Source organism: Electrophorus electricus, chromosome 15, assembly GCF_041902795.1.
Source record: "Electrophorus electricus isolate QZ-2024a chromosome 15, ASM4190279v1, whole genome shotgun sequence".
Taxonomy (NCBI): domain Eukaryota; kingdom Metazoa; phylum Chordata; class Actinopteri; order Gymnotiformes; family Gymnotidae; genus Electrophorus; species Electrophorus electricus.
This window is the reverse complement of record NC_137511.1, coordinates 5,560,403-5,578,334: the sequence shown is the minus strand read 5'-3', so window position 1 is coordinate 5,578,334 and position 17,932 is coordinate 5,560,403. Positions and strand designations below refer to the sequence as shown.

General features: G+C 42.0%; 2 protein-coding genes across 4 annotated transcripts; one reads left to right on the top strand and one right to left on the bottom strand.

Moving 5' to 3' along the window:
• The first annotated feature begins 1,496 nt into the window (after positions 1-1,496).
• On the top strand, positions 1,497-8,490 carry LOC113586607 (pleckstrin homology domain-containing family S member 1). 2 transcript variants are annotated; one of them, XM_081697559.1, is made up of 15 exons: positions 1,497-1,687; positions 4,255-4,292; positions 4,454-4,554; positions 4,642-4,760; positions 4,977-5,111; positions 5,491-5,566; positions 5,693-5,776; positions 5,889-6,005; positions 6,099-6,229; positions 6,430-6,483; positions 7,269-7,364; positions 7,470-7,562; positions 7,682-7,814; positions 7,894-7,945; positions 8,079-8,490. In XM_081697559.1, the coding sequence occupies exons 2-15, from the start codon at positions 4,271-4,273 to the stop codon at positions 8,180-8,182; spliced, it is 1,317 nt and encodes a 438-aa protein (XP_081553685.1). In that variant the 5' UTR covers positions 1,497-1,687; positions 4,255-4,270; the 3' UTR covers positions 8,183-8,490. The 2 variants fall into 2 exon arrangements, with proteins under 2 accessions (XP_081553685.1, XP_081553684.1); XM_081697558.1 differs by lacking the exon at positions 1,497-1,687 and adding an exon at positions 3,428-3,535.
• A 1,272-nt stretch (positions 8,491-9,762) lies between these two features.
• dclre1a (DNA cross-link repair 1A (PSO2 homolog, S. cerevisiae)) lies at positions 9,763-17,868 on the bottom strand. 2 transcript variants are annotated; one of them, XM_027024848.3, is made up of 9 exons: positions 17,213-17,866; positions 15,305-16,720; positions 14,776-14,909; positions 14,402-14,520; positions 14,139-14,282; positions 13,587-13,732; positions 13,004-13,158; positions 11,009-11,147; positions 9,763-10,363 (listed from the first exon to the last, which is right to left on the bottom strand). In XM_027024848.3, the coding sequence occupies exons 1-9, from the start codon at positions 17,661-17,663 to the stop codon at positions 10,155-10,157; spliced, it is 2,913 nt and encodes a 970-aa protein (XP_026880649.2). In that variant the 5' UTR covers positions 17,664-17,866; the 3' UTR covers positions 9,763-10,154. The 2 variants fall into 2 exon arrangements, with proteins under 2 accessions (XP_026880649.2, XP_026880650.2); XM_027024849.3 differs by lacking the exon at positions 9,763-10,363 and having other exon boundaries at positions 11,034-11,677; positions 17,213-17,868.
• Positions 17,869-17,932: the final 64 nt, after the last annotated feature.

Genomic DNA, 17,932 nt, shown 5'->3' with positions numbered 1-17,932 from the left:
TCAAGCAGCGGGACTCATAGACATCCTGTAAGGCTGGAAGTGTGCTGCTCATGATAGACTCTCTACTCTATAGAGGGCCACACGGTCACTTGCAATGCAGCCGCTGTATCGGGCAGTGAGGATGCTCTCTGTAATAGTTGCTGAGGATGTCAGGAGGCAGATCAAATTTCCTGAGCTTTCGAAGAAGGAAGAAGAGGCACTGGTTTGTTGATCTCACTGCTGAGTTGGTGAGGAGGGACCAGGTGAGATCATCGGTGAAATGTACACCGAGGAACTTAACACTACTGACTCTTTCCACTTTGGCTCTGTTAAAGTATAGAGGAGAGTGACCACCCCTCTGCAGCTTCCTGTAGTCCATCTCCTTTGTTTTACCGACATCGAGATGGACGTTGATGTCATAGCACCACTTTAATAGGGTAAGTGAGATCAGTGCAACAGGGTGGTAATCATTTAGTCCGGTGACAGGTGTTTTCTTGGGAACTTTAACAATGGTGGCTCTCTTAAAGCATGTGTGATTCACTGACAGTCTTCGCGAGAGGTTAAAGATGCCAGTGAAAACCTCTGCCAGCTGGTTGGCGCTCTAAGTACTTGAATGGAACATTTAGTGTCTTATCAACCTGTGGTGGAATGTACACCGTAGTAAGGATGACTGAGCTGAAAAAAGGGTCTAACTTTGACTGTTATCGGTCCAGCGTCTGGGGAGCAGTGACAGGATAAGATCACTACATCAGTGCCCCATCAAGAGTTCACAATAGCACATAACCCACTGCCTCGGCTCTTGCCAGAGTCCAGTGTTCTATCGTGATGGTAGACAGAGAAGCCAGCTGGCGTGATGCCTTTGTCTGGTATCGCATCGGGCAGCCAGGTCTCTGTGAGCACTAGTATGCAGCAGCTCTCAATGTTGAGCTGGAACTTGATCTGATCGATCAGTTCCTCCATTTTGTTTTCCAGCGACTGAACATTTGGGAGTAGATGGTTGAAGCGCCTTCTGCATAAAATCCCGGCTGAGCTGCCTCTTGTACGTGTTGGTAAACAAAGAAGTAGAGAAACCGCGAAGTGGAAGCCTTCTTGTGTCTGTGCACGTTTGTGTTATAGTACATTGTGAGCGATGAATGGATGTTTAAAAGACTTTGTCGATTGTAATGATTTATCCCATAAGTCGTATGTACAAAAACATTAAGAAATAATACAACAAAAGACAAAAATCTACAGTTTTCCCAGAGCTCTCACAAGTGCAGCCATTCTGCGGTGCTCCGGAACCAGAACCCTGAAGGACTACATCCCACTACCAGCCGATAACCAGCGTCTGTACAACATGGAAGCTCCTGTCAGGCATCATTGTGGGTAGGATAAGAAGTCACATGGCTCCATACATGAGCAGGGCACAGAAGGGCATTTGCAAGTACACCAGATGAGCTAAGCACCAGCTGCTGGTGGATAAAACAGTCACTAGATACTGTAAGACCAGACAGACCAACCTGTGCACCGCCTGGATTGATTACAAGCAAGCCTATAGTTCAATGCCTCACACATGGATCCTTGAATGATTTAGGCTATGTAACATCAAAAGAACCCTATGAGCCTTCATCAAGAATTCAGTGGAGCTTCCTTGAGTGATTGCTGTGAGCTATATAAGGACCCTTCATGAAGAAGACGGCAGCTTGCCCAAGATCATACTTGAATTGGTGTAAGTGTGAATGTGCTTACCTTGTCTCGTGATATCCCTAGTTAGCTTGTGTTTGTGTAGATCTGTATGTGAGCATTCCCTGTGTTTTGTTTGATTGTGATCCCTGTGATAGATGAAAGGTTTCAGAGTTTCACCTTGTCTACTAGTCCAGTACAGTGATTTCATATACCATCCTGTTACCAGTCTTTTCACATTGCTGTTGCGACCTCACCACCTAGACAGGGTCATTACAAGCTCCTGCCAAATTCAAACAAAACCTGCCCAATTTTGGGAGAAACTGCCCAATCTGGCAACCGTGCGCTTCACCCCATCTAGCAATATTTATAGCCTGTGCTTGCTCTCCAACACGGTGCTCCTCTTGCACAAGCTTAATCACTTTATTACTAACACCGCTCTGCAACGTGTTAACCTCTAGGCACTTACGATTAAATAAACACGCTTATACGCTAAGCACTTGATTGTGTCTGCATATTAATAAGTGTATGCCTGTATTTCTGTATTTTAACTGTGCAGACGCCCTCGACGGAGACGGACGTTTATTGACAAACGATAGGAACACCAGCACTCACATGCAACACAAACAGTGACCATGAATACGACAACGGCTAACACGACCATCGTGAACATAACCAATGCCCGACAACCATGCACATACAAACAGGGGTGTAAATACACAAATACAACGAGACCAAGCCAGGCACAGGTCTCTGCTAAACGACATAGGCATGGTTACAAACCAGACAGACTGCGTGCGGCGGGCCGTAACCACGTGCCCTACGGGAATGCGTGCGGCCCAGGACAATTGTGTATAGTCATTCGAACCAAGCAACAGTGTATGCAAACCCTGCAAGGGGAAGGTGACCTATAAGGAAGAACCCCGAGTCTTCACACTGTTTAGTGTATCTGCTCAGATTCATAACTTTGTAAAGGTGTGATTCAAAATAACTAGTCATGGAAGGATAAAGCAAAGCATGGACTCTAAACTCTATTACAGTACTTTTAAACATATAAAAGTATTCATTATTTAAACTATAAGGGCTATGGAAACTAACAAAAATAGAAAAGTTTGTTTAAGATTAGAAATGTCTAAGATAAAACATCTAGGAAATAGAAACATCTTTAGTGTACTAGTAAACATGGTATTTTCCAAATGGAGACCAAAATCCCCAGTGAACACCTGGTACGCAGTGTGATGATGTCACACTGAATGTAGAATGGGCCCTGCTGCCCCTGCCACACCTGATCATTATTTCCTCCTGGCAGGGGGAAGTACCCAAGACTTTTGCCATTTAAAGTGTCGACTAAGTGCAATTCACTTTTTAAAGAGCCCATTTCTACATGTACCCACAGATAAATCACAGCATAGGGTACAAGATTAAAATAAGCCTGAGATACAGAATTGTTTTAATCTTTTGGTTTTTTGAGTTTATTATTTTCATAGTGCAGAGAGTTAACAGAACAGCAACAGGTTCATGCACCTTTATGTGCATGTAGAACATCTACGTAGAAAAGTAAACACAGCTATATCTGAATGGTTTGTCGGAAAACTGTGGCCTAAGCTTTTGTAAAAAAATTCTTCATTATGTATTCCTTGTGATATTCTTCCTTGAGCGAATACCTTTTAGGGTGATTTACATATGCATCAGGGATTTCCGCCTCAGATAAAAACATTAGAAACCCATAATGTGTGCTTTTTTGCCTAAGGGGTGGACTTCTTTTCAGAACCAATCGAAAAAAAACCTCACACCCTAATGATGTCACAAACTTACAAAAAGCCATGCGCTGCTGAGTTTCCATATCCTGATCATTGTAGTCAGTGATACACAGGATCTGCACTTATTGTTTCAGGTAAACCATACAGTGCTATTCCATACGCTAATACAACTGCTTTATTCAGGTTTGAGATTATATTATCCAAATGTATCATGGCTGTCAGCTTTGTTTTAAATGTTATTGGGTATTTTGATAGCATGCAGTTTTCTTACATTTACTGTGAAGAGGGAGCAGCTGCATGCGTTAAAACATAGCCGTTGTTCATTACTCACATTACTCACATATAGTTATGGAGAGGAATGAGGTGTGTGAACTGTACAGTAGGAGAAGGGCTGCACCGCTGTAAGCCTTTGCTCACGAAAGCGGTGAGCTTTGGGCTGGTGTCTCCTCTGTGTTTTCAAATATTCAGGAGACAGGTGCTTCATGGCTAATTAAAGCTGTCATGGCAACATAATGCAGCTAAAGACATGATTTCCATTTGTACTGTAACAAACTAATTTCCTCACTGGACCTGGAATAACTTGGTTTTGCAAAGTTAATTTACAAATGACAGTAGGCATGTAAGGTGCTCGTACATTTTATCTATTGTTTTTAGCCACTGCCTTTTTAATTGCTTGGACAATGTATCAGTATGTTTCCTTTCTGTATTAAAGTACTGAGTAAAAAAAGTATATCATTAGAGTATATTAAAGAGTATATAATTAAAGAAAGTGTTTAATCACTTTTATGGTTTGCTTTTCTATTATGCTTACATGACCAATGAAATAACACCAGTGATTTGTGTTTCGGAACAGACATTACAGTATCCAGATGTTTGGCAGGAGGATTTCAGGTAAGTATGACAACTTTGAAAACATACCACAACTTTAATTTCCCATGGAAAATAATACAAGGAAATTGTTCAGGGTATTTACCTCAGACTATCTCAGAACTGTATCTGCTTAGGGTAATAAAAAAAAAAAGTTTGAAGAAGATCATATTTTCTTGGTCCAGGGGATGAAACGGCAAAGTTTTACAGTGCAACAGCGACCATGGAGGAGATTCGGTCTGGTTACCTTTACAAGTCCCCCCCTCCATATATGTCCAAATCCTTGGTATGCAAAGATATAGTAAATATAAACAGATATCTGTGTCTGAAGACCTTTTGTGGCATGAAATCTTGATTTTGCACGCTGCTGCAGAAATCGTGGAAGCGGAGGTACTTTGTGCTCGGCAAGGCTGGTGGAAACATCTATAAGCTGAAGTACTTCAAGGATGAAAATAAGAGAGAGAAACAGCAGGGAGAAATCAAATTATACGAGTATGCGCATAATCACCATGTTCTGCTTACTTATATTTGTCATAAAGCCATGAAATCTAATAATAATATACTATATAATACCATGAAACTGGACATTTCCAATCAGACATCTTACATAAGACATACATTATTAGATCAAGGATTTACTTGTTCCCTTTTATACTCCGATTTACATAATTCATGGTTTTATTGTCATTTTTTAATGTCGTTTCCTAGAATCTCCTTGCTTTTCCTGTGTCCAAAAACACACCCTAGTTGGGAATGGATCCACAGAAACTTCAAATGCACTCCATCCTGTGTTTTGTACCTCAAAGTACCAGACAGAGACTATTTCCTCATTGGGGAAAACAGGTTAGTCATGTTATTTGAAAATAGTTTTCATGATAACTCGAAGTTTTTCCCTTGTTTTGTGTTGAGGAAATGTTATAATCGTGCAGTTCAACAATTCAAATGAATCTTTTGCATATATCCTAACATTTTGCAATGTTGTTGAACATTTCTCTGAACACTACATATTACTATCCCTGTGTACACGGAGATATGTTGATCTGATATTAGAATCATTGGTCTAGGAACACTAGTGCCACACTGAGAACCATCATGCACTGAGGTGAAGAGTTCCGTAGCAACAGATGAGGCTTTGGGTGGACAGCAGTGACAGGTGCTTCTTTTGTGAAGTAAATAGCTGAAATACATCATTATGTTTTTTTTTACCCTCTGTTTTCCTCAGTGATGAGATGGAGAGCTGGTTTAACATCATATTTGATGCCCTGAATACACGTTCACACACAATGATCAGCTTTGAGGTAATGTCACTCTGTGCACAAATAACATAGCAAGACAAATGGAATAGATCATCCGCACCGTTTACTTGTTTGTGCAACAACAAGAAGAGTCTGTTGAATCTAATTCAAATGGTTAACATTTCATAGGAAAAGAAAAAACCGAGGTCAACATCTGAGCCTCTGATAATAACGTCATCAAACAAGGATCGAGAATTTGGAGAACACAAACGAGTGAGTCATGAGCATTTCACTCCCAGACGTTATAGCTGTCTGATCTGGCAACTCAGGACCAATTGCTGCTGTATTTTCTGAAGGGCACTGTCACTTTTCTCAACATCTGCAGGAAAAAGACGATCACAGACCAACATCTTCCTCAGCAAGGTGTTCTGCCCCAGAATCATTCAACACCCAATACTCTCTCTATGATTATCCTACCAGTTACAAAGCAACAGAATTACTAGTAGGTTATACTTAACACACACACAACCACAAGCTACTAATAATACTAATAATATACTAATATCTACATTTATTCCAAAATAAACAATAAAAGTCCACCCAAAATTCTCAAAAAAGTGAAGATGAGGATGATGAGGAGGACGAGCAGAAGGAGAGGGAAGAACTGGATAAAGAGGAGATAGGCGAAGAGACAAACAGCAGCAACTACATGTCCATGGAAAAAGTGTACGAGCGTTTCTTGGCTTCATTGCATGTATTGCTGTCTACTGTCTATGTTACGAATATATATATTTTTTGCATTACACATAAAAGTTAAAAAGACACCAACCATTGTAATGCATTGGATTACTCCCCAAAATTTCAATTCTGACAAGAGAATATTTAATGCAAATTGTAATTTTCATTTGCTTTTTGGTTATTTGCAGGATGGAGCTTGCAAAAGGAATTCACAATGCAGTTGACACACATCTGCAAACAAAGTGAGTACAACCCTGTGACCTCCAGTTTGGCCAGTTTTCTTTTATTAGATAAACATTACCACTTAGATTAATTGGTGAACACTCATTTTCTTTAACAAAACTCTTTCGATTTATTTCAAGCTAAATGAATCATACTGATAGAAAAATATTGTGCATTGCATATTGTGCATCATCAAATATATGATAAAGGCTGCATGTCTCTTAAAAGAGTATGGTCTATTAAATTGCATTATGTACATGTACAAACAAAGACTCAGGTACAAGCTTCTGAAACACAATATCTCCATGACAAAGGTAGAGGGGCATTCCAACTATTGTAATTCTACTGCCTCTTAGATAAATCTTACAGATGTTTACTGCACTTCTCAACAATGCCCTGAATGCTAAAAGTAAACACCATTCTTCTCAGAAACAGGTTGTTTATGAGAGAACCTCTAAACTAAAACAACACTTTCTGTGGAGATGAAGATATGTCATGAAAGTGGGATACTGAAGAACCTTTAGAACTGGCCAGACTTGTCTGGCAGTGAATACAGCAGAAACTTGGCATTGATCTTGTTTCCTCATAGCCAACAGTATTAACCATGACAATTACCTTTAGTGCTCTTGTAACTTGTAATATGTAGTCACTTAGACAAGAATTGATTTTCTTGGATTAAATTTACTTGATGAAATTATGAAATTAAGTGGCTGTTTTAGATGAACCAAAGAGCTCTTTCCTCTGAATCCAAGCAAGTATATACCATTCTAACTTAAAGATAACACAAAGCTATCCTTGTCTGTAGATTGGTTACTGAAGATGAAAATTCTGAGAACTTGTGCTTGAATTGCTCTGGCAACAGGACTTCCACTGCTCTGAACAGCCAAATTCCACAGGAGATGTGAGCATAACGACTCTATACTTTAATCTACAACAACAGTGTATATTTGCCTATGTTTTTGTTTGGCTGTGGTGTTTGGAGTCACCGAATTTGCTTTTTCCTCAGTGAAACATTTGTCCCTGTGGAAAAGGAGATTTACGTGAGTCAAGAATTGCTGAGAAATGGTGTGATCTTCTCCGAGGAAGCTGGCAAACCATGGTAAACAGCCCAGTGATAACTACCCACATAACAGCCTGTGTCATCCAAGTGTGCTGAACAGGTTACAAATGTTCACTCATTGCCTTTCTCTTGCCATGCCAACCTTCTCTCCTCGGCAGTGTGTCTGACTGCAGGCTTATCCAATTTTCCAATATCTTCCATAAAGGCGACCAAATCTTAGCCATCAATGACCTGCTCACATACAATCTGGGTGAGGTGCAAAACTATCTAAAGAGGATTAATAAAGATCAGGTAAGAATGCATGGCATTGAAACAAAGCGGTGAGTCAGACATAATTGGAGACATGCTGAAAGTGATTTTCTTTTGGCAGGTAAAATTGACCATCCTAAGACAACCCGGATCCAAGCCCTTAAGTGAATGCGGTGTGTAATTTGACCTCTGCTCTCTATTATCTGACTCTAAAGCACCTTGCTGCACTCTTCTTTATGCGATACAAATATAGGCACACGTTGTGCATGAGGGGAGGGGTTGACATTCAGGCACACCGCTTTACAGGGAGCAGACAGCCACTGTTATGGAGAGTCGTGAGCGGCTGTTCAAAAGAAGTACGTACTGTTACCTGCAATTGGAAGTACAGTATGTACCTCGCATCCCTCTAGTGGTGATTGTTTGAACATACATTGTGAAGATTTTAGTGTTGCACTGCAGTGGCTCATAACAAACACTAACTAAAAATGTGATGCTTAAGCAACATGCACTTTATGGAAGATTTTCCTCCGGTATGTTTTATGTAAAATATATTTGTCTTAGCTTATACAATACACACTGTAAATAAGTTAATGCACTAACAAAAATGAATACAAAGGCCTAATGAAGTTTGTAGGACGTAATACTTGACTGTACTAGGAATATTGCACTGTAAGACATTATTTAAGCTATATTAAAATAATTAAACCACATTTTCTCAAACCTGAGGACCTCATTTATTAAATTGCTTCAACTGCTGTCATCAGTATGGAAACAGCACCCAACTGTATTCATCCACCTGACACCCACAAGCAACTCATTGTTTGCAAAGAAGATATTAACCAGTGGATGACTCCAAATGTCCCATCATTACTCCAGAACAAAGCTTCTAGTTTTTTGGAAATTAGTTTTGGGAGATACATGTTGTTATACTCCCGTGAAGATCAAAATTTAAACCCATTAGTTATTTTTGACAGCAACCTCTATTAAGAAACACATAAGGTCATTAAAAGAGCACATTACTTCCAACACACACATTTTATGGGCTATGACATTCTCTCCATTGCTGAGTGAGGTCTAGACTGGATTACTGCTACTCGTCTGCCCAAGCCAACTATTAATAATTTGCATTGAGTTTAGAATGCTACTGCCAGGATCTTGTGCACTAGACTGTAAGATCACATTAGCAGGCCCTCATATCTCTATAGACTGGATCCCCATGTCCTTCAAGATTCTAGGCATTAGTCTTCAAGCATAGTGGCGCTCCTGCTCCTTACCTTAGCAAAAGCATTGTTTCATACGCTCCTGCAGGTCCTCTTAGGTCATCAGTCATTTACTCATCACGCCCGAATCCCAGCTCATAGAGGCCGGGGGGGGGGAGGCATCTTTTAATTAAGTGCTCAAACTCAAATTTTCTACCTGCAAAGCTGATAGTGACACTATCTGCATGCTCTTAAAACATCATGCACACCTTTAATATTGCATCTAATTAGGTTTGGATGACCTTTTATCTGTAAACTGTTGGCACTTGCTCCATTTTTTTTCTTTTTAATCCAGTCAGGATTAATGCTTTTTGTCCATCTTCCTTTCTTGTTTTACCTTCATTTATTTTTACCTTTATTCATCCTGTAAAGCGCTTTGTAATATTAAAAGGATAAAATCTTAATAAAATTGATAATTATTTGCATCTACTGAAAATACGTTTGGGTCACCTTCACCGCAAATGGTTTTGTATCAAATCATGGTTTCATAACAAGGTTACACAATCCCACTAAATTTAGATAAATTCATTGCAGATAAATATCTTGCTCTCTAGTGACGTCAACAAGGCTGCAATGCATTTTCCCCTTCATCGGCCTTCCTAGTACATGATGCAATGAAAAGTTGTTAATGCATTCGCCCATCAAGAGCAAATATCTCTAATATGCTAGGACTTTAGGTACTGCTCACGTAGATAAATGTGTCCCTGCCCATGATAAAAATATGAATGACCTGAATTTAAAGCTTTAATAAAACAATTTGTTTGTCATTATGTTTTACATGCATATTAAATTATAATTAGTGTACTATGCTGAGAAATGTTAAAACCAGCCACACTCAGACACCCCAAATTTTAATACCTAAAATCCAAAAGTACTCTGTTAGCTGTTTAGTTTAAACACTGCTTGACTGACTGAAATATAATGTTTGTTTGTGCACTGGCCCACATCAATTGCATAAAACCACTGCGAAAGATAGCAATTAAAAAAGCAGCATAAAATGTCTCCACATCTTCCCAAATGAGAGGAAAGGTCCTATAGAGAAAGGAATATTAGTTCCAATGGCTGGATTCAGGGAAACACTGCTCTGATGGTGGGCCAAAGGCCTTGCAGAGGTCATCTCCTGTTACTGCCTTGAATGTGTGCCAGCGCAGCTGCTCAACGGCACTATGCTGAGGCCTCGGGCCTCGGCCCGCCACTCGCTGAAGCTCTGCTCCATGGCCTTCCTGTTGTCCCTGCTGCCTACGTTCACCGTGGGAATGATCTTCAGTGGCTGCAGCCACTGCACAAAGCGCCTCAGCTCCAGGTAGCTGCTGTGTTCGCTGTACGGAATACCTGTAAAAGGCAAGCCGTGATCTGAGAGGTGGACTGCAACTCCCACAATGCTTTTAGGGTTCCAGGAGAACCGATGTGCCTGTACATGCCGACCACTCACTCACCCCTGAGTTACATGTAGGATACAAGCATATAAATGTCTAGTGCTGTACATTTCACTTCTGAATCTGTTAATGTGCCACACTGGCTGGAGAGACAGGCAGCATTTTTTTTTTTTTTTTAATCCAGAGCAGAAACAGGACTTAAGTGCAATAAAATTACACCCCAAGAGTTTGAAGAGAATCATTCAGTTTGATCTCTTAAGTCAATGTTAGAGAATGAAAAGATGTTTAGCCAAGATCAAATTCCTGAATGAAGTCCTCCACTAGAGATATTTTTGGATTCTTGCATCACACATGCCCTTTAAAATTTTATGGACATGTTGCAAAAGGTTGCAATCAGGCTAATCTTTAACCAGGTCATATTAAGTGGTTTTATTTTAATATTTTTCAAAGCATCTCTGAATACACAAGTCACATAGCATTTATCCATATGTTGTAGTCCTATTCCAAAACCAGTCTATTTACTTGGATGCATAAACCAAAAATAGGTGCACTATTTATACTAAAAGCAGTGACAGTATATATTTGAAAATAGATCACGTACCATAAATACTGATGTTGTCTTTGACTTGAGGTTGTATGTTCTCAACACCCACTGACTGAGTGAAAGTCCAGCCTGTGGGCTTGAAAGCTACCAGCTGGTCATATGTCCCCAAAAACCTATTCAAGTGTGTTTTTAAATTCTGGAAAGAGAAATTCAGAAGTAAACCACCACGCCTTGTTTACATTTAACAAGACATACTTCCTAGGGAGTGCTTACACTGTGCAAGTATATTTGTAAAAATCTGAAATGCCCATTTAGATACGCTGCCCTTGCACGAGCGATTCATACACCAGGCCATGATGGAAGGAGTCCTGAGATGGGGCAATTCAGACCAGAGAGCAGTGGCTCCCAATACTGAGGGACAAGGCCGCAAGCACCAAGTGCCTTCCAGGTACGGAGGATCAGAGCCGCGGCAGGGTGGGGCTCTGAGCCGTGGTTTGCACACGGTGTGGGAACGAGCCCGTTAGGCCTCGCAAGGGGAGCTCTGCTGCTTTATCCTGGTGCCTGCAGCCACACAGAGCCAGTGGAGCAGCCTCGGTGCAGCAGTCGCGTGAGAGAACCAGCGTGTTTACAGAGCAGGCATGTTGCAGATGTTTTGTGCAGGTGTAGAAATGTGAGAGCTTGCAGGGGGACATTCCCTTTACATGTTTCCACTGCTGGAGTAGTGTCCTGAAATAACAAATGCTTGAATGAAAACCTGAGCCGTTTGTGTTAGGCAGGGTCAGTAAGGGTCATGCACTTAATGTTGCAGAGCAGGATCTGGTAGTACATGTAATGTACTTTGAGAAGGTTAAACAAAACACCACCTAGGTTCTCAGCAGTAATGCGAGGGAAGAAGAACAAGGCTGTCAAAAGGCCAGTGAATGGTGTTGCACTGAAGTATTTTTTTGCAGGTATGCCGCAGTTGCGTCAAGCTTCAAGTCATTCGCAGTGCGGGTATTGCTTTAGTTTAGCTACCGTTTATGCGCAGCTAAACCAGTCTTTTCAGGGGCTTAACGCTCTGCCACACAATAAGTTCAGCGTGACCGTCCTGCCAAATCAAACAGATGTAGTACCCACACAGCTGCGCCACACGCCAACATCAAGTTTAATCAGACCTGCCCCCAAACAAAAATGAGGTGACATTTCATTACTCACAGGCTGTGATGCAGTTTTAATTCTTACAAAACTACTGATGCATATACCTTTTCCCTAGACTTGCTTAACTGTGGTGCCAATGGTGAATTAATATGGAAAATACTTAAGACTTCAGTTAGGTCCGGGAAAATACAAACCAACGTTGCATCTTTAAACAATTATTGTTCTATTTGTACAATGACAAATAGAATGTCAAGCTCCCCAATAAACTACTGTAATCTATACAGGCATAATTAATGTTACTCATTCATATTTACTGTAGTCCATGTTTTTAAAAGGCATAAAAAAAAGGTAGTGATCCATGGCCAGCTGTAAAATTATATAATGTGTCAAAGAAGTTATCCATGATGTGGAGGATGGAAAGATGCCAAGCTATCACTGCTGTTCTCTGGTGAAAAGCTGCGTGGGACAAAATTCTCGCCCGTTTCAATGCCAGATCCACAAGCAGATGGTCGAGTGGCATCATGTTATTAAAAGATTTAAAGCCCTAGCAGCAGAAAGCATTATCATTTTTCGCTTTAAATTAGCTAAACAATGTGCACATCAATTCTAAACTAAACCTCAGAAAAACACTGGTAAGGTTATACCTACCGCATTAGGTCTAACATAACGCACGGGTACACATTAAAGGGCAGGTCCGAAGGACAGGACACCACGTAATCTGTTCAAATGCCACAAACTCTCAACAGTCCCGATAAGTTTTACCTGCATCATCAATAACGGCAGACTCGAGCAAAAACTCAATTGCGATACAAAACGCAAAAATCCCATCAAGTACCATGATGTGCATGTATTGTAAGAAGCACATTAATATGAATGTATAAGAACTTGGCTGTTAATCAGTCTGCATAGACTGACCTTGAAATTAAGCTGCATCATGGGTAGCACATGGACCCGAGCTGCTTTCTGATCGGTGGTGACACACTGGGAGATCTGCTCAGACTCCAGACAGCACATGGTGGCGTACCTGTCCCTGGACATGTACACCTTAGAGCCCAGCACCTGAGAAATTGCTGGGGAGGAAGAAGGGTCCCAAAGCAAGAACCATATGAACAGGAGTACTTTTATTCAAAAGAGGTACCAGCAAACCCACATTTAGAATCAATTACACACAACTTCCACCTGAGCAGGCAGTTAAGGTAAGGCTTCGTAGGACGATACTGTGTGAGAACATGCTCACAGCAAGGAACAGTCAAGACAACCAAAAACAGCTTTATAAAGATAGACAATTATTATTATTTTTTTAAATCATTAAAAAAAAAGTGCACTTCAGGAGAAGTGACATTTTCCTTTAATCCCTCCACAATATGGCTGTACCCAGCATCCCTGTGGATGAATGCGTTCTTTTGCAAATAGGATTGATTTTGTCTGCTGGCAACAGCTGAAGCAGCATGAGAAAACAGAGGACAACGTCCCAAGAGAGCAGGACGACATCACTTACCCAAGAAGACCTTCTCCTTTCCCACAGAGTAGGTGCCACACACCACCAGAGTGCGGGGGTTGAGCGTGACCTTCTCAAAGGCTGTGTTGGCAGCGAAAGTTATTACTTCCTGCTGAGTAGGAAAGGCATACTCTGGACTACAGTACCTGTGCCACAAAGATACACACAAAAAAAGTGAATAAAGCTAGCACACTGTGGCTTTATAGTTTCTCCTGCAACAAAAGCTCAGTTTCACTAATGACACAAACATCGCTAAGGAGCTGGGAGTGATCGCCATAGTGGACCATTCATCGGTGAAACTAAAAGCACACCCAGCCCCTGCACACCTCATTGTGCCAATCAATAATGCTAATATAATTCAAGCTAAAGCTAATCATGGCTCCCGAGTGGCTGGATCAGGGAGGAACTGAATATAGGCAGCATGCATGTGGTCACTGAACTCTGCAGGAATTCCAGTATCTGACCACTGGGACAGGCAGAGAAAAAGAGTAGGACAAATAGCCAGATGAAGCAGGCCGTTGTGCATATCAGGGAGAAGGAAGGAAGACTTGCGTGGTGTCCAGATACAGAGTCTGAACTCTGAAGGTCTGTAGCTCTAGGTAGTGCTCCATGGACGGATCTGCCCGGAAGTCACCTGTGTGCAGCACAGTCTGGCCATCTGGTAGCAGGAGAAGCAACATGGCTGCCCCTGGACAGCTGGACAGAAAAGTCACTGATGTGCCTCACTGCTGTGTTGTTAGCAAGCTGTCCTAGACTGCCACACATTACATACTACAGACAATACACAAGTAACAGAAGGGAAAACAAGAACTCACTGATTAGCATCCAGTAGGATGACCTTCACATCATCCAGTGTACACTGAGTGTTCATTGGAAGAACATGGATATACTGCTTGTCCACTTTCAGCTTTCTCTCCACCAGGTTGCCTGTTATCTACCATAACAGACGTAAACTTTCAGAGGTCGGAAAACTGAGAAGCTTGGGACTCTACTACCAAAGCATATCACACAAATACAAGAACCAAATTACCAAACAAAAAGGAGAGATTTATGGACCTTCAATGAAACTACTTTTTTTTTCCCCAGAGGGGAAATATTTCAGCAAACAAACGCAAAAGTGAGTTGACTTAGGAACCTTGACAAAGTGTTCAAAATTGAGCACATGCATCATGAAGAAGTCGGGGCTTACTTTATTGCAGTAGACAGGGACTGTCGAGTTCTTGTTCAGTCCGTCATAATGATCCGAGTGGAAGTGGGTGAGGAAGTAGGCCGTGATGCCCTGGATGGTCCCGTACTGAAAAGCGTCCACAGCAAAGCTGGTTCCTGAACAGTCATGAACAGTACGCCATTTCAGGATACCGCCAAGCACCTCTGCCTTTAATGGGAATTTGGCTTTAAAGCCCATTGTATCATATTGATGCATCATGACAAGAAAATGATGGATAAGTCCATGTCCTCCCTCACAACTTTGTTTATAAATTGTTTATAATCCACCAAGGTACTGTTCAGCACCCTCCTGGTTACTCCACTATCCCCATCAAATAAACACTGCATTATTTGTTACTCACTTGGTTCGTACATTCAGGGGAAATAGATTTATGAGACAGCACATTAAATGTACAAAATACCTTTCCTGGAGAGACTTATTTTGACAAAAATAGATATGCAATTGACTTTTTAAAAAATAATTACAACGAAGGGGAAATAAGACAACCGACCAGGGATTTTCTTGTAAAACGGGCATCGTTTGGGCTCCTCTGGTCCTCCATCTGTCGCTCTTCCTCTGTTCCACCTCTTCCTCCTCCCTGCCCTTCCTCCTCTGCTTCCTTCTGTTTGCGTGGGCTGCGCTGCCCCTTCTTCTGCTCCCTCAGTCATGGCAGGAGCCTCAGACAGCTCTGCACTCTTCCTCCACCGTCTGCCCCGCCCCTTAGCGTTTCCCCCGGCGCCTTCCCGGCGCATCCTGGGAGCAAGGGTCGCCTGCGGTTTGTCTCCTGTGTCTGCAGCGGCCTCCTCTGTGGCCTTCTTCAAAGGCTTCAATCCAAAAAACACTCCAATATCAGTTTGCTTCAACCCAGAGGCACCTGCCCTGCCCTGGGCTTTCCCAGAGCCTGTGGGGAGAGGTTGAGTCTGGGAAGCAGACAGGGCAGTTTGATACATTTCTTGATTCCTATAGGCACTGTTAACGTCAGTACCTTTGGCGCTAAGGTGGCTGAAATGTGCCGGCTTAGATACGCGTTCGCGAAGACGTTCCAGAACTAAACTTTGAGGAGATTGTAGCTGAGAATTACCACTACTACCTTTGTCAATTTTCACTAAATGCTCATCTGCAGCAGGTCTAACAGGTGAACTGACCTGAGACAACGGACTGTCTACAGCAGCTGCAGCCCTGAAAGTCATCAAATGCTCACGCTGTTCTAAAGGTTTTAATTGGTCACAGGTGTGTGGAAACTTAATGAGTGGCTCTCCTTGGCTACTGGCTTCTGTTTCGTACTGGTCCAAGACACCAGATAATTCATCATCACTTATCACAGTATCATTAAACAATATCAGTGAATCACTCAGATTATTTTCCTCTTCCCTGTCCATTCCTTCTAAAACATTAGTGTGAAACAGTTTTTTCTTAGTTTGGCTCCCATCTACTTCAGCAGGCAGCTCAGAAAGAGGAGAGTAGGAGATAAAATCATCAGTGTGTAAGGCAGAGGGCTCCTCTTTTATTTTCCCAGTCTGATACGCGCTGCTTACGTTTCCAGCTTTAACTGGTGTTGAGATCCTAAAAGTGAGTTCCCTGGACAAAGTCTTGGACCTAGACCCTTTGGCCGAAGGGGACCAGCCTTTCTTCTTCTTAATGTCCTCGGGGCCTGGAGACCTCAACAGCAGCAAGGCATTGGAGTGGACAGCAGGAGAAGCACTCTGGCTGGACACTGAGGACAGATTCACAGCATTGTCCAGAGAGCTTTCTTTGCTGGAGTCACTGGTAACTGCCTTTTCCTCCAGATGAACACTGGCTGTGTGGTCCAGCGTTGAAGGCAAATGGACTGGGCTGTTTATTGCTCGACTGTGAGCTAACAGAGAGTGGTTATACTTTTTGTAGTGAGTTGGAATGGAAGAGGAACACTGGAGACCATTTGGACATTCTGTGAAAATAAAACAATTAGGACCTAGCATTGCAACTGACAATCAGGACACAGTACAAGAGACAAGTGTTCAGCCTTATGGCTGAGATGATAAATAATCTAGAATTTATGGCTGTGCAATACAAGCAAAATATTACATTTGTTATATTCCTACAAATTGTGGGAAAATGTGCCTTGCAATATATTAAAAAGACAATATTGCTGAGCCCATACTATGACATGGCTGAAGACTCTGGCTTGTGTTATTGGGACCAAATGTGAGTGAAACGATTAATCAAAGAACAAAATGGAACACCATCCTGACCTGTCTCAGATCACAGAACAGACAAACTGTGCCTTGTTTGCATATTGCAGCTGTGAGCCAATACTATAATGAGGATTTGAAAACTGACTGGGCAGCCCAACTAGAAATATCGTAAGAAATAAAGAGCCTATAGTCAACACACCTAAATGTACGGTTAACGGTTTAAAGTGGTATGTGTTTAGGTATACCGTTATTAGTTTCCCCAGGCGTATCCAAACACTCTGCAACATGCCATCGTTGAGACTGCACCAACAAGGATGAAAATGGCATTTGACAGACAGGACAGTGTTGCTCCGTTTGAAAGTCCCTAGAAGACGTACCATCATGCATTTCTTGTGCCACTGAGGCGGCTGGCAGGGAGGAGTTGGTTGGCGATGCCTTTGCTTGGCTCGCTTGGTTTCTGGTGCACGATATAGTGGCAGTGTCTGTCTCCAGACTAGACCTTATGTTACTGAAGCTAGGGGTTCTGCCCGACTTTTGCTTTGGACTCCTTTGCTTGGCGTGTCTCTGTCTTTTTGCTCCATCCTCACTGGTGTCGGGTTTACGTTGTCTCTTCTTCCTTTTAAGTGACTTGTATTCCCAAATATCACTTTCGGAGCTACTCTGTGACATCTTGAAATAGCAACCTACAAGCCGCATGCACTCACGAACCCAGCAAGAGGGAAACGCACACGAACGGCTCTGCACCTACAACACCGAGCATGATGACACACGGCAGCGGTCAAACAGCCTGTAATACCGAGAGATCGGTGCCGTTCAGCCTAGCAGACCAGGCACACGTTTATAACGCGGATCTGCATCGATACACTTCTGCATCCAACTGCACCTCGTTTCTTTACCGCCACTGTGAACGGAACAGTCGAACGCATTCATAACTGCATTTTCAACACAACGTTTATTCCACGCAT

What these genes read in the sequence shown, in the direction of transcription:
- dclre1a (XM_027024848.3), bottom strand. Translation starts at nt 17,663, where the DNA reads ATGCGGCTTGTAGGTTGCTATTTCAAGATGTCACAGAGTAGCTCCGAA. An exon ending in ACTCTGTATCTGGACACCAC is followed by an intron (nt 13,733 to 14,138) that starts GCAAGTCTTCCT and finishes TTTGTGGCACAG; the next exon opens with GTACTGTAGTCCAGAGTATG. An exon ending in AGACAACATCAGTATTTATG is followed by an intron (nt 10,364 to 11,008) that starts GTACGTGATCTA and finishes TGCCTTTTACAG; the next exon opens with GTATTCCGTACAGCGAACAC.
- LOC113586607 (XM_081697559.1), top strand. Translation starts at nt 4,271, where the DNA reads ATGTTTGGCAGGAGGATTTCAG. An exon ending in CATATATGTCCAAATCCTTG is followed by an intron (nt 4,555 to 4,641) that starts GTATGCAAAGAT and finishes ACGCTGCTGCAG; the next exon opens with AAATCGTGGAAGCGGAGGTA. An exon ending in ACAAAGCAACAGAATTACTA is followed by an intron (nt 6,006 to 6,098) that starts GTAGGTTATACT and finishes AAACAATAAAAG; the next exon opens with TCCACCCAAAATTCTCAAAA.